The sequence below is a fragment of the Mobula birostris genome, chromosome 18 (genome assembly GCF_030028105.1).
Source record: "Mobula birostris isolate sMobBir1 chromosome 18, sMobBir1.hap1, whole genome shotgun sequence".
NCBI classification, from domain to species: domain Eukaryota; kingdom Metazoa; phylum Chordata; class Chondrichthyes; order Myliobatiformes; family Myliobatidae; genus Mobula; species Mobula birostris.
Genome location: NC_092387.1, coordinates 19,266,489 through 19,281,573, shown reverse-complemented (window position 1 = coordinate 19,281,573; position 15,085 = coordinate 19,266,489). Strand labels below are relative to the sequence as shown.

Below are 15,085 nucleotides of genomic sequence, written 5' to 3'. Positions count from 1 at the left end.
TCTTTGGTTTTGTTCACATTCAGAGACAGGTTGTTGGCTCTGCACCAGTCTGTTAGCCGCTGCACCTCCTCTCTGTATGCTGACTCGTCGTCCTTGTTGATGAGACCAGCTATTTGTCAAGAAACAGTTTGGGATGGAAAGTGTGTTAGGATATCACTGCCATCATAATGTATACAAGTGCGTTTTTGACTTTAGGATACAGTGGTTGCGATGTTGGGGGGAGTTCCCGTCTCTTTGGTCCACACTCCGGATCGGTAGGTGGCGGTAATGCGCCTTATGTTGGTCTGCCGTCCACCATTAAACCCGAAGAGGAGGCCGGTGGTTCCAGGCTCGGGTCTCCGTATCGGCTGCGAGCGTTCGGCGATGCCCCTGGTGCTTCTGTGCGGCCTTCCCTGCAGCGGGAAGAGCCGCAGGGCGGCGGAGCTGAGCGAATATCTGCGGGAGGCGACGGACAGGAAGGTGGTGGAGGTGGGAGACCGGAGCCTGGGGGTGGAGCGCAACGAGGTCTATGCGGGTGAGAGGGGCCGGGGCAAGGAGGAACGGGGTGTGGGCAAATGGAGGGGCCGAAGGGGAGACAGGGTAGAGAGTAAAGGGGGACAGAGTAGCAGCAAAGAGAGGGGATAAAGGGGGAGGGTGTGGGAATTGGGGGCAGAGGGAGAATGGGGAGGGACGGGAAAGACTGGGGTAAAAGGGCGAGGGTGCTAATGAGGAATGTGGAAGGGCAGAGGGGAAGGTTCCAAGGGGATTGGGTAAAGGAGGGTATAGAGTTGGGGCAAAGGGAGTGTGGGAAAGAGTAGAGGGGAAAAGATAGGTAGCGAAGGGTTACAGAAGGATGGCAAAGGGTAGTGGTTGGATGGCAAAAGGGGGTGAGGAAAATGGAGTGTGGGGGTGTGGTGTAAGAAGGGAGGGTTGTAGGAGAAAGCAATGGAATATTGGGGGTATTATGAGAAAACTATAGGGTATTATGGGGATTTGATGCGGATTATGGGAGTGGGTTAATAGGATGGTGATTCAGTGGAAGGTAAGAGATGTGTGTGAAGGGAAGGGTGAGGGGGGCATTCATAAAATTTGAGTGAGAGATTAGATGCTGCTGGGCCTCAGTTTAACATTTTAGCTAAACGATGATACTTTAGCATCTGTTCTGTGCTGATTTAGAATAGTTGTATTTTCTTTTGTTGTGTTTCTAAGTCTTTGGGGTGGGATTTCAAATAACCCTGTGACAGGAAGTAGCACCCCTAGGCACAAAGTATGGAGTCAAACGAAATGGCAGTTCTGGTAAGGCAGTTCTGTTGTTAACAGAATGAAACCGGCTTTCAGATGTTGTGCCAGAGTGACACTGGGGAGCTTACAAGTTTGTATGAGCTTTGACAGAGTTGAAAACTTCAGAGGTCGATGTTGGGGCCACTTCTTTTCATGTTATATGTCAGCAATTTGGCTGATAGCATTGGTGGCTTTGTGGGTAAGTTTGCAGATGATGTAAAGATAGGTGTTGAGGAAGCAGGCAATCTGCAGAAGGACAAACAAATTAGGAAAATGGGCAAAAAAGTGGCAGATTGAATACAATGTAGTGAATTGTATAGTCATGTACCTTGGTAGAAAGAATAAAGGCATAGACTATTTTCTAAATGGGGAGAAAATACAGAAATCAGAGGTGTGAATGGACTTGGGAGTCCTCATGCAAGATTCCCTAAATGCTACTCACTGGAACTTAGAAGAATGCGGGAGGGATTTCATTAAAACCTACCGAATTTTGAAAAGACTAAATAGGATGGATGTGGAGAGGATGTTTCCTGTGGTGGGGGTATTCGGATCTAGAGGGCACAGCCTCAAAGTTAAGGGGTGACCTTTTAGCAAAGAGGTAAGGAGGACTTCTTTCAGTCAGAGTAGTGAATCTGAGGATTGCTCTGCCACAGACTGCAGCGGAGGCCAAGTCCGTGGGTATATTTAAGGCGGATGTTGATAGTTTCCTGATCAGTCAGGGCATCAAAGGATATGGTGATAAGGCAGGTGTGTGGGGTTGAGTGGGATCCGGGATCCGCCATGATGGAATGACAGAGCAGGCTCGATGGGCTGAATGGCCTAATTCTGCTCCTATGTCTTGCAGGTCCAGTCAATGGTAAGGAAGGCAAATGCAATGACTGAAATATAAAAGCAAGAATGTAATGGTGAAGCTTTGGGGCATTGGACAGACTGCACTTGGAGTATTGTAAGCAGTATTGGGCCCCTTATGTAAGAAAGGATATGCTGACATTGGAGAGGGTACAGAGGAGATTCACGAGAATAGTCTCTGTAATGAAAGGGTTAATGTATGAGTTGCATTTGATGACTCTTGCGTTGGTAGAAAAATGGGGGGGGGGGAATCTCATTGAAACCTATCAAATTGAAAGGCCTAGATAGAGTAGAGTGGACAGACTACAGGGAGTTAGGAAGGAAGTTGAGAAGCAGGACTGCAAAGGTAGTAATCTCGGGATTACTGCCTGTGCCACATGACAGTGAGTATAGGAATAGAATGAGGATAAATGCGTAGCTGAGGGATTGGAGCAGGGGGCAGGGATTCAGATTTCTGGATCATTGGGACCTCTTTTGGGCAGGTGTGACCTGTACAAAAAGGATGGGTTGCACTTGAATCCTAGGGGGACCAATATCCTGGCAGGGAGGTTTGCTAAGGCTACTGGGGAGAGTTTAAACTACAATTGTTAGGGGGTGGGAACTGAACTGAAGAAATTGGAGAAAGCTTGGAGACAGCGTGTTCGAAGGATAGGTAGGTGATAGAGAAGGGATGCACTCAGACCGATGGTTTGAGATGTGTCTATTTTAACGCAAGGAGTATTGTGAACAAAGTGGATGAGCTTAGAGCGTGGATCAGTACTTGGAGCTATGATGTGGTGGCCATTACAGAGACTTGGATGGCTTAGGGACAGGAATGGTTACCTCAAGTGCTGGGTTTTAGATGTTTCAGAAAGGACAGGGAGGGAGGCAAAAGAGGAGGGGGCGCGGCACTGTTGATCAGAGATAGTGTCACGGCTGCAGAAAAGGTGGGCGTCATGGAGGGATTGTCTACAGAGTCTCTGTGGGTGGAGGTTAGGAACAGGAAGGGGTCAATAACTCTATTGGGTGTTTTTTATAGGCCGCCCAATAGTAACAGGAATAGCGAGGAGCAGATAGGGAAACAGATCCTGGAAAGTTGTAATAATAAGAGTTGATGTGGGAGATTTTAATTTCCCAAATATCAACTGGCATCTCCTTAGAGCGAGGGGTTTAGATGGGGTAGAGTTTGTTAGGTGTGTTCGGGAAGGTTTCTTGACACAGGATGTAGATAAGCCGACAAGAGGAGAGACTGTACTTGATTTGGTATTGGGAAATGAACCTGGTCAGGTGTCAGATCTCTCATTGGGAGGGCATTTTGGAGATGGTGATCATAATTCTATCTCCTTTACAATAGCACTGGAGAGAGATAGGAACAGACAAGTTAGAAAAGCTTTTAACTGGACTTTGGTTCTGTCTTCACTAAGAAGGATATAAATAATCTTCCGGAAATAGTAGGAGACCGAGAGTCTAGTGAGATGGAGGAACTGAGGGAAATACATATTAGTAGGGAAGTGGTGTTAGGTAAATTGAAGGCATTAAAGGCAGATAAATCCCTAGGGCCAGTTGGTCTGCATCCCGGAGTGCTTAAGGAAGTAGCCCAAGAAATAGTGGATGCATTAGTGACAATTTTTCAAAACTCTTTAGATTCTGGATTAGTTCCTGAGGATTGGAGAGTGGCTAATGTAACCCCACTTTTTAAAAAAGGAGTGAGAGAGAAACCGGGGAATTATAGACCGGTTAGCCTGATGTCGGTGGTGGGGAAAATGCTAGAGTCAGTTATCAAAGATGTGATAACAGCACATTTGGAAAGCGGTGAAATCATCGGACAAAGTCAGCATGGATTTGCGAAAGGAAAATCATGTCTGACGAATGTCATAGCATTTTTTGAGGATGTAACTACTAGAGTGGATAGGGGAGAACCAGTGGATGTGGTATATTTGGATTTTCAAAAGGCTTTTGACAAGGTCCCACACAGGAGATTAGTGTGCAAACTTAAAGCACACGGTATTGGGGTAAGGTATTGATGTGGATAGAGAATTGGTTAGCAGACAGGAAGCAAAGAGTGGGAATAAACGGGACCTTTTCAGAATGGCAGGCAGTGACTAGTGGGGTACCGCAAGGCTCAGTGCTGGGACCCCAGTTGTTTACAATATATATTAATGACTTAGATGAGGGAATTAAATGCAGCATCTCCAAGTTTGCGGATGACACGAAGCTGGGCGGCAGTGTTAGCTGTGAGGAGGATGCTAAGAGGATGCAGGGTGACTTGGATAGGTTAGGTGAGTGGGCAAATTCACGGCAGATGCAATTTAATGTGGATTAATGTGAGGTTATCCACTTTGGTGGCAAGAACAGGAAAACAGACTATTATCTGAATGGTGGCCGATTAGGGAAAGGGGAGGTGCAACAAGACCTGGGTGTCATTGTACACCAGTCATTGAAAGTGGGCATGCAGGTACAGCAAGCGGTGAAAAAGGGGAGTGGTATGCTGGCATTCATAGCAAGAGGATTCGAGTACAGGAGCAAGGAGGTTCTATTGCAGTTGTACAAGGCCTTGGTGAGACCACACCTGGAGTATTGTGTGCAGTTTTGATCACCTAATCTGAAGAAAGACATTCTTGCCATAGAAGGAGTACAAAGAAGGTTCACCAGATTGATTCCTGGAATGGCAGGACTTTCATATGATGAAAGACTGGATCGACTAGGCTTATACTCGTGGGAATTTAGAAAATTGAGAGGGGATCTTATTGAAACATATAAAATTCTTAAGGGATCGGACAGGCTAGATGCAGGAAGATTGTTCCCAATGTTGAGGAAGTCCAGAACGAGGGGTCACAGTTTAAGGATAAAGGGGAAGCCTTTTAGGACTGAGATGAGGAAAAACTTCTTCACACAGAGAGTGGTGAATCTGTGGAATTCTCTGCCACAGGAAACAGTTGAGGCCAGTTCATTGACCATATTTAAGAGGGAGTTAGATATGGCCCTTGTGGCTAAAGGGATCAGTGGAGAGGAGGCAGGTACAGGGTTCTGAGTTGGATGATCAGCCATGATCATACTGAATGGCAGTGCAGGCTGAAAGGGCCGAATGTCCTACTCCTGCACCTATTTTCTATGAGTAAGAGGAATTATGAGGCTATCAGGCAGGAACTTGGAAGCTTAAATTGGGAACAGATGTTCTCAGGGAACGGTACGGAAGAAATGTGGCAAATGTTCAGGGGATATTTGTGTGGAGTTCTGCGTAGGTACGTTCCAATGAGGCAGAGAATTTATGGTAGGGTACAGGAACCGTGGTGTACAAAGGCTGTAGTAAATCTAGTCAAGAAGAAAAGAAAAGCTTATGAAAGGTTCAGAGGGCTAAGTAATGTTAGAGATCCAGTAGATTTTAAGGCTAACAGGAAGGAGCTTAAGAAGGAAATTAGGAGAGCCAGAAGGGGCCATGAGAAGGCCTTGGTGGGCAGGATTAAGGAAAACCCCAAGGCATTCTACAGGTATGTGAAGAGCAAGAGGATAAGATGTGAAAGAATAGGACCCATCAAGTGTGACAGTGGGAAAGTGTGTATGGAACTGGAGGAAATAGCAGAGGTACATAATAAGTACTTCAGTATTCGCTATGGAAAAGGATCTTGATGATTGTAGTGATGACTTGCAGTGGACTGAAAAGCTTGGAGCGTGTAGATATTAAGAAAGAGGATGTGCTGGAGCTTTTGGAAAGCATCAAGTTGGATAGGTCGCCGGGACCGGATGAGATGTACCCCAGGCTACTGTAGGAGGCAAGGGAGGAGATTGCTGAGCCTCCGGTGATGATCTTTGCATCATCAATGGGATCGGGAGAGGTTCTGGAGGATTGGAGGGTTGCGGGTGTTGTTCCCTTATTCAAGAAAGGGAGTAGAGATAGGCCAGGAAACCTGAGACCAAAGATGAATGTAACTTCTAACTTGAAAGATAGTTTTTCTTGTGGTAATTACAGTTTGGATCCTCCATTTTGAGTATTTGTTTTGGAAGCAATGTGGCCTACTCACTGGAGTCTGGTTAGTATAATTGGACAGAGAAGCAGAATTAGGCCATTTGGCCCATTGAAAGCCTCAGTGCTGGCAATGTAGGCTCAGGGAGGATGCTGTCATGGGTTTGCTTTGAATTTAGAGGGATTTATAGTGGTACCTCTCTAGTTAGTGGTTAGTGTTAGTGATAGTGGTTAGCATTAGTGGTACCTCTCTCGTGTTTAATGTGGCTGCTTTAGATAATCTATGTCTATGAAAGGTATAGAAAGGTGGGATCACTGCTACATGTTAGATTGCCAGAATTGTACTGTTGTTACTTAAGAGTATGCTAATAAGAAAAGTCCTCATCCAAGTCTGAGGATCCCATGTAATTTTACCACTGCACTATGGTGGCTAGTGGTTAGCACAACACTTCACTGTACCAGTGACCAGGGTTCAATTCCTACTGCTGCCTGTAAGGAGTTTGTACGTTCTGCCCATGACCACATTGGTTTCCTCCGGGTGCTCCGGTTTCATCCTGCAGTCCAAAGAAGTACCAGTTGGTAGGTGGATGGTCGTTGCAAATTGTCCTGTGATTAGGCTGGAGTTAAGTTGGGGGTTGCTGGCCCAAAGAACGTTATGGACCTGTTATTCACTGTATCTCAATAATTAAGTAAGTAAAACCAGCATCTGCAGTTGCAGTAAAACGTTTGAACCCTTTGTAATTACCTGATTTTCTGTATTAATTACTCATAAAATGTAGTCTGATCTTCATCTAAGTCACAATAATAGACACATCTGCCTAAACTAATAACTCACAAACAATTGTACATTTCATATCTTTATTGAACACATTAATTATTCACAGTCCAGGCTGGAAAAAGTATATGAAGCCTTGTACTTCTTAATTGGTAGAACCTCCTTTAGCAGCAATAACTTACACCAAGTGTTTCCTGTTGCTGCTGATCAGATTAGCACCACAGTGAGGAGGAATTTTAGACCATTCCTCCATACAAAACTTTCGGTTCCTCAGTATTTCTGGAATGACATTTCAGGTCATGCCACAGCACTCAATTGGGTTAAAATCTGGGACTCTAACACTCCAAAACAAATTTTCTTCTTTTTAAACCATTGTGTTTTTGATTTACTGGTGTTTCAGATCATCGTCTTGTTGCATTGTCCAACTTCTATTAAGCTTCAGGTGATGGACCGCTACCCTGATAGTCTCCTGTAAACTGTCTTGATACAATTTTGAATGCATTGTTCCTTCAACGATTACAAACTGTGCAGGCTCTGAGGCAGCAAAGCAGCCCCAAACCATGATGTGTTTGCCACCATGCTTCACAGTTGGGATGAGGTTTTGTCATTGGTGTGCAGTGCCCTTTTCCCTCCAAATATAGTGGTGTGCATTTCTGCCAAAAAGTTCAACTTCTGTTTCATCTGTCCACAGAATATTGTCCCAGAAGTTGTGGAACATCCAGGTGATCTTTTGCAAACTTGAGACAGAGAGAATTATTATTTTTTGTTCTGGAGAGTAGTGGGTCGCTCTGAGGTGTCCTTCTAGAAACACCATTCTTGTTCAGTGTATTGCTTATAGTGGACACATGAACAGAAACTTGAGCAAATTCTAGAGATTTCTGCAGGTGTTATTGATGTTATCCTTGGGTTCTTTTTCACCTCATTCAGCATTGCACGTTCTGTTCTTGGTGTGATTTTGCAGGCCGCCCACCTCTAGGGAGAGTAGCAACAGTACTGAATTTCTTCCATTTGTAGATTATTTTTCTTATTGTGGACTGATGAACACTCAGGTCTTTAGAAATGCTTTTGCAGCCTTTTCCAGCTTCATACATCTCTACAATTCTTTTTCTAAAGTCCTCTGAAAGTTGCTTTGATTGAGGTATGCTGCACATAATCAAATCTTTCTTGAGAAGAGCAGGCTCTGTCAGTAACCTGACTTTGTGTGTCTTTTTTATAGGGCAGGACAACTCTACAACCCACACCTCCAACCTCCAATCTCTATCCCATTGATTGGAATACCTGACTCCAAATAGCTTTTGTGGAAGGCATTACCCCAGAGGTTCGCGTACTTTTTTGAACCTGGACTGTGATTGTTTAAATGGTGTACCCAGTATTATGAGAAGAAGTGCAAATGTCTGTGCGTTATTAGTTTAGGTGGATTGTGTTGGTCTATTATTGAGACTTAGATGAAGATCAGACCATATTTTATGACTAAGTAATGAAGAAAATCAGGTAATTGCAAAGGGTTCACAAACTTTTTCTTGCAACTATACATGCTTTCTTAAAAAATCTTTTTTTTGTGCCTTGGTACTTGATATTGTTAGCTTGGGATATAAAGAATAACATATCATCAGTGTATTCTGTTGGAAAAAGCACCGTTTGATTTAATACATGTATAGTTTTAGTATGATCAAGAGAGACCTAAATGGTGGTCATTTTTTATTTTGCATTGCAGATTCTCGGAAGGAGAAGGAACTCAGGGGAGCATTGAAAGCAGAAGTTGAAAGGTAGCACGACATTATTGCTCTGCGATTAGGATATAAAAATGGTCTAATCTGAAAACTGTAGCTTTTGGTTTTTTTTTGTAAAGCGTTTTTTTAAAAAGTGTTTGCAATTTGTATTTTTTCGGGTATCTGTACATTTTGGTTGCACTGCAGTGTAAACCAAACTTTGCCCATGCCAAGGAGTAAATTCTCTTTGCCTTTTCTATGTACATGCCAATTCTATACAGCACATGCATGTATCTCCTGCTGTAATATTCCTTCTGTCTCTTGGCTTGGCATCCATTCGCTCCACTTCTCTGCAAACTGGTCCTTGCAATTACTGGCATTTTTCAGAGAGCACACACTAACACAGTTACTTTTAAAGGAGCAATACAGTAGCATAGTGATTAGTACCCACTTTGCAGTACCAGTCACTCAAGTTCAATTCCCACCGCTGTTTGTAAGGAGTTCATACTGTGACCACTTGGGTTTCTTCCGGGTGCTCCGATTTCCTCCCACAGTCCAAAAGTGTATTGGTTGATAAGTGAATTGGTCATTGTAAACTAAGTTATGGTGAAATTTGTGGTTGGTATGCGGCACAGCTCAAAGAGCTGGGAGGGGTTATTCCAGTTACAAAATACAAGTGGACTAAGATGTTACCTGTCCTGTGCTATCACCAGTGGAATCATCAGTTGATCTGCCACCTGTCTTCAGGAGTTTCGGCCCGCTTATGATCAAGACTCCTGAGGTGGTGGGCCAGCAGTGCTAAAGCATCACCCCTCACTGGTGAGCTTAAAAACTTGGCATCTGCCTCTGTCAGATTTGTTGGTCACTTCCATCTAACAGATAGTCTGCTCTTCAGGTGTCTATGCAACTACTGAAGGGTTTGCAAGATATGTATACACTGACTATCTGCCCCTCTGGACATACTTGGTCCACACCCATGCTGATCCTTTGTGTGTCTTGGGATGCCCATGCTCTAGCTCAATAAGTAAATTATTTTTCCTAAGAATCTAAGAGCACTGTGAATTGTGACATGAGTGGTTCAGCAAAACATACAAATGTTTTGCTCTACTCTGCAGTAAAAAAAAAAGGATCAGAATGCAGGAGGAAGATGACAAAGTTGGTGGTGTTGATTGTAAGCAGAGTAGGTTTAGGCGACAGGATTAGGGTTGATGGGTTGATTAAAAATGCACATTGCAATGATGATAGAATTAAATATGGTTAAGTGCACAATGATGCACTTGCTTACAACTATTAAGGGAGAACTGAAGAAACTTTGGTGTTCAAATCTGAGGATCTCTGGAAGTTGTGTTACATTGTTAGGGAAATTAATTTGCTAAGGAATATCGATTAAAGTTGGTCACTAATAAATTGGACACAGACTGAAGTGAGTAGAGAATACCTTTATTCATGAATAAGGGAAGAATGATTCGCTAATAGTGCGATCGTCAAGTCTTCTAAAGAACAATAGTCACAGCCTTTTAAAAACAAGTCAATCCTATGAAGATGCTAGAGGCAGTCTCTTTTCTGCCCACAATACACAGAGATAGGTTGTGAGATCATCCTTGAAACTAAGGCTACGTCCACACTAGACCGGATAAATCTGTAACCGAAGCTTTTTCTCTTCGTTTTAACCCTCCGTCCACACTAAAACGGGGTTTTCATCCCTCGAAAACGGAGATTTTCGGAAACCGTCTCCAGAGTGAATAAATCTGAAGACGCCTAATATCTGGTGTAGTGCGTACGGGGTAACCGGAGAGATTTAAAAACGCTGTCATGACAACACCACAACAACAATGCTTTTTCTGCTTCTGCTTGGTACTGCACAAGCACTGCCGGACGGCTGTTATAACGCACAGTCGGTGTGAATGGCGTGAGAGTTAAATTGTAAAGTGGGCTTTTTCGACTATTTAAAACCGCTGTCATGACATGTCGGGACAGATGGCGGCAGCGCGGCATTTCATTGTTTTCTTGAACGCAACCCCCCACACAACCTAACAATTTCAGAACAGACGGCAACGAGACTGAAGCCAGAAGAGTTAGAAATGTACTCACCAAATACTTTGACCCATAGCTTACTGAATAAATAAGTATACTCACTTTGCCCTGTTTTCTGTCCTTGCTTGTATGAAGGTGGTTTCCCTGCAAGTACTTCTCTGACAATAGATGTGTAACAGACTAATGTAACATTGTATGGAAATACAAGATAACACTGATGCAGACATGTTTTATCCATTTAACATGGTGCTTTATTAATGCAACAGAGTTAGTCAGTTTTTCAATATTGGTTGTCAGCCGGGTCATACTGCCTGTGAACTCTCCGTCAGTTGCCTCCATACACTCCAGTATTTGTTGTTTTTTAGTTTTAAGTCCTCCTGCGCGAGAGCCAACAGCAATTCCTTTTAAGTTTTTCTAGTCTGTAACTGGACAAACGTGCACCAAGTATACTGTTTCCTCTTTGTTTGTTTTCATGTGTCCTGCGCGTGCCCAGTAGGAGGAGATTTAGCCAAATATCCGTTCTAATGTGGATGGAGATATTTTGAAAAACGCTTGGTGTGGACACCTGTCGTTTTTACTCGAAACCGGCGTTTTCAGAGTTATCCAGTCTAGTGTGGACGTAGCCTAAGATAGATTATTGCAAGTGTGCTGAGAATCCAGGCCAAATGGCGAGTCTTCATTTATGATATAAAGAAGATTCATTAAATCCTTAGATCCTGTAAGTCATTAAAGTACAAAAGTATAATTTGTTTTATATGTTAGTACCAGGCAGGTGAGAAACATGACGGCCCACAGGGTCTTCACTACAATTTATGACCTTCAGTGTATCCATCTTGTTTATGCTGCTGAGTTATGCACTAAGATCAGCACTAAGTATATTGTTAATTAAAGGTAGGTGCAGGGTGTTAGCAACTCAGATAATTTAACCCTTCAGAAACTTCTTCCACAATTAAGTCACATACCCTTGTGTTAAGTAGTAAGCTAGAGTGCAGTACCACGTAGTCTTGTGTTTACTGCAGTAGGTTAAGGGGCAGCACCACGATTCTGTGCGGATCTAGGCATTAAGCAATACAGACGCACAATTCTATAGTCTTGCAAAGGTGTTTACCCAACCCAGTTGGCCAGAATCCTCCTTATACATGTAGAGAATATGGTTACGAAGACATAAGAGATGCTTGCCTTCATTAACTGGGGCATAGAGTAGACCAGAGATGAATGGAACAACAAAATGGACTCACTGGGACTGAGACTGCACAGAAAGAGATGAGAAACTGCTGCATTCTGGTTTTCACCGAAATGTGGCTAAACAACAACATGCCTGACTTGGCGTTTCAACTTGACTAGGTGACTCTGTTCCACGCAGACAGAATCTCCCTGTCAGGGAAATCCAAGGAAGGTGGAATCTGTGTGTACATTAACAAAGATTGATGCACAAACTCATCTGTAATTAGCTGTCACTGTTCTTGTGAAATCGAGTATCTTACAATGACATGGCGGTCACATTACCTGCTCAGGGAGTTTACTGTTGTGTTCATCACCCAAGCATGAATACATTTTCCCGAGCATGAATGCCAAGGACACACTGGGAGAGCTTTATGGTATCATCAGCTGTCTACAGAACAGGCATCTCAACGGTCCCTTCATAATTGTTGGAGACTTCAATCATGTTAACCTGTAGGACATTTTACCCAAATTCCACCAACACATCGTCATGGCTACTAGGGAAACAAACAGATTGGACAATGTTTATACAAACAGACGTACTTACAAAGCCATCCCACGCCCGCATCTGAACCTGTCTCCATAATGTTAATCCCAGCATAGTGACCACTGCTGAAAATGGAGAAACCAGTCAAGAGGACCATCACAGTATGGTCTAATGAGGCAATCCCTATGCTTCAGGACTGTTCTGTATGGACTGACTGGCAGATGTTCATGAAGGCCACCACAAACATAGGAGACACAGACCAGTGCTTTATCTGTCATTGACTGGATCAGTAAGTGTGTAGACGATGTTGGTACCTCAAGAACAGTCATCTCACAGCCCACCCAGAAGCCCTGGCTGAATGCAGAGGAGCACTCCCTACTAAAATCCTGCGATGCTGCCTTCAAGTCTGGTGACAGACCAGCTCTCCACAGCCAGCAGAAACTTCATCTTGGGCATCAAGAGGGCAAAGACAGCCTATACTCAAAAAATTCAGGAACACCTGTCTAGTAACAATCCCTGGCACGTGTGGCTGGGCATGAAGGGCATACTGACTACACAAGGTAAAAACTGCAGCGACTGTACCAGTGATGCCTCTCCCTGAAACTCTAAACAACTTTTATGCACGCATTGAGGAAAGCAACATCACAAGGGCCATGAAAGCTTCCTCTCTCCCAGGTGAGCAGCCACTGTCTGTAACAGCAGCAGATGTGAGAAGGACTCTGCAGAGTATCAACCCCCATAAGGTGGCTGGGCCAGACAACATCCCAGGCTGAGTACTCAGGCAATGTGCACACCATCTCACAGACACCTTCAATATATCACTCATCCAAGCTGCTGTCCCCGTAAGCTTCAAATCAGCCACCGTCATCCCTGTATCAAAGAACTCTACACCTTCAGATCTAAATGACTAACACCCAGTGGCACTGACACCGATCATCACGAAGTGCTTTGAATGGCCGGTAATGGTAATTATCAAAAACTGTATTCCTGCCACATTGGACTCTCACTAATGTGTTCACCGACAGAACCGCTCTACAACAGATGCCATAGCATCGGTCATGTACCTGGTCCCTGACACACCTAGAAAACAAGGACACTTGCGTCAGAATGCTGTTTCTGGATTTCATTTTGGCACTTAACACTACTCTCCCATAGACCTTGGTGAACTAACTGCTACTCCTCGGTCTAAATGCACCACTATGCAACTGGGTGTTGGACTTCCTAACCGATAGACCTCAGGTAGTCAGGATGCACAACCACTCCTCCCTCCCCATCACCCCTAGGGCTGTGTGCTGAGGCCGTTGCTGTACAGTCTGCTCACACGTGATTGCATGGCCATACACCCAACCAACCACATGGTTGTATTTGCCAATGATACGACAGTGGTGGGGCTCATCACTGCCAATGATGAGATAGTCTACAGAGAGGACATGGAAGAGCTCGAGGCCTGTAGCCTTGCAAATAACCTCTTCCTCAAAGCCAACAAGATAAATGAGATGGTCATTGACTTCAGGACAACTCGCACCACTCGCATCCTCTTTACATCAGCGGCATCGCAGTGGAAACTATGAACAATTTCTTCAAACTCCTGGGAGTGCTCATCTCACACCATCTCTCATGGTCCCAGAGCACATTATACCCGATCAGGAAAGCTCGCCAATGCCTCTACTTTCTAAGGAGGCTGAAGAGAGCTGGACTTTCCACATCCATACTCATGTCCTTCTACAGATGTGCAGTGGAGACCATCCTAAAAGCTGCTTCACTGTAAGGTGCAGAGACTATCTTATGTATTTATATGTATTGCTTTTTATTATTATTGTGTTTTTTTTTGTGCTGCATGGGATCCAGAATAACCATTATTTTGTTCCCCTTTGCACTTGTGTACTGGAAATGGCATTAAACAATCTGGAATCTTTATAAAACATTGGTAGATGTAGCCACAATGCTGAGCACTGCACTATAGAAAGGATGAAATTCACTTGGATGTTGCTTGAGATGGAGTGTTTCAGTTATCAGGCAAATGTAGAAAGACTGGGTTTGTTTATCATGAAGTGAACAAGCCCAAAGAGGGAACCGAACTGAGCTGTACATAGAGCAGATAGTACATTTTCCCAGAGCAGAGGTCTAAAACTAAAGGTACTAGGTTTAAAGTATGAGCAAGAGATTTAGACAGAATTTGAGGAAGATATTTTCTTATCCAGAGGATAGTTGGAGCCTGGAGAACACTCCGTTATGGTATAGTGGACGCAGACACTTGAAACATTAATAATCATCTCCATGAACCTCCATGTATACTGGATTTCAGATATTCCTGAGATTATGCTTTATTTGTGCAACATTCAGTTCCTCTTCAAAATCAAAGTAATGGCTTAACAGTAGATAGGCTAATTACCCCTGTCAAAATAAATAAAGTAGCATCTGCCTGCCAAAGTTGCCAAAATTCAGCATCTACTGCCTGTTTCAATGTCTAATGTTTGGAATACAAACCTCCAAAATGTTAAGTAGTATTTGTGATTGAGTGTGACTCAAACCTTTCTCGATCTTTATGGTCAGAACTGTTTCCTTTAACAATCTAAAAGCAATACTTCTATCTGTGCTTGGTCCTGGTACTCTGTGTCATTTTGACATCAGTCCTTAGCATACATTTGAGTTGTAAAAGACTTTGGTTATTTTTGTCTCCTACTATCAGACTCATAGTAGCACTGGGGGCATTTTTACAGTCTTGCTGCTCTCTGAGCTCAATTTCCTTGTGGTTGCACACTTCTTGTTGGTCAGTGTGACAAGCATCTTTCCTGGCTAAAATAACACAC

General features: G+C 43.7%; 1 protein-coding gene across 1 annotated transcript in view; it reads left to right on the top strand.

Annotated features, from left to right (window-relative positions):
• Window positions 1–283: 283 nt before the first annotated feature.
• The window catches only part of kti12 (KTI12 chromatin associated homolog), a 38,124-nt gene continuing 23,322 nt past the window's right edge, over window positions 284–15,085 (top strand). Inside the window, exons 1-2 of the mRNA XM_072282323.1 lie at window positions 284–514; window positions 8,539–8,590. Coding sequence (XP_072138424.1) covers window positions 364–514; window positions 8,539–8,590 — 203 coding nt within the window. The 5' untranslated portion in view covers window positions 284–363. The remainder of the gene's footprint in view (window positions 515–8,538; window positions 8,591–15,085) is intronic.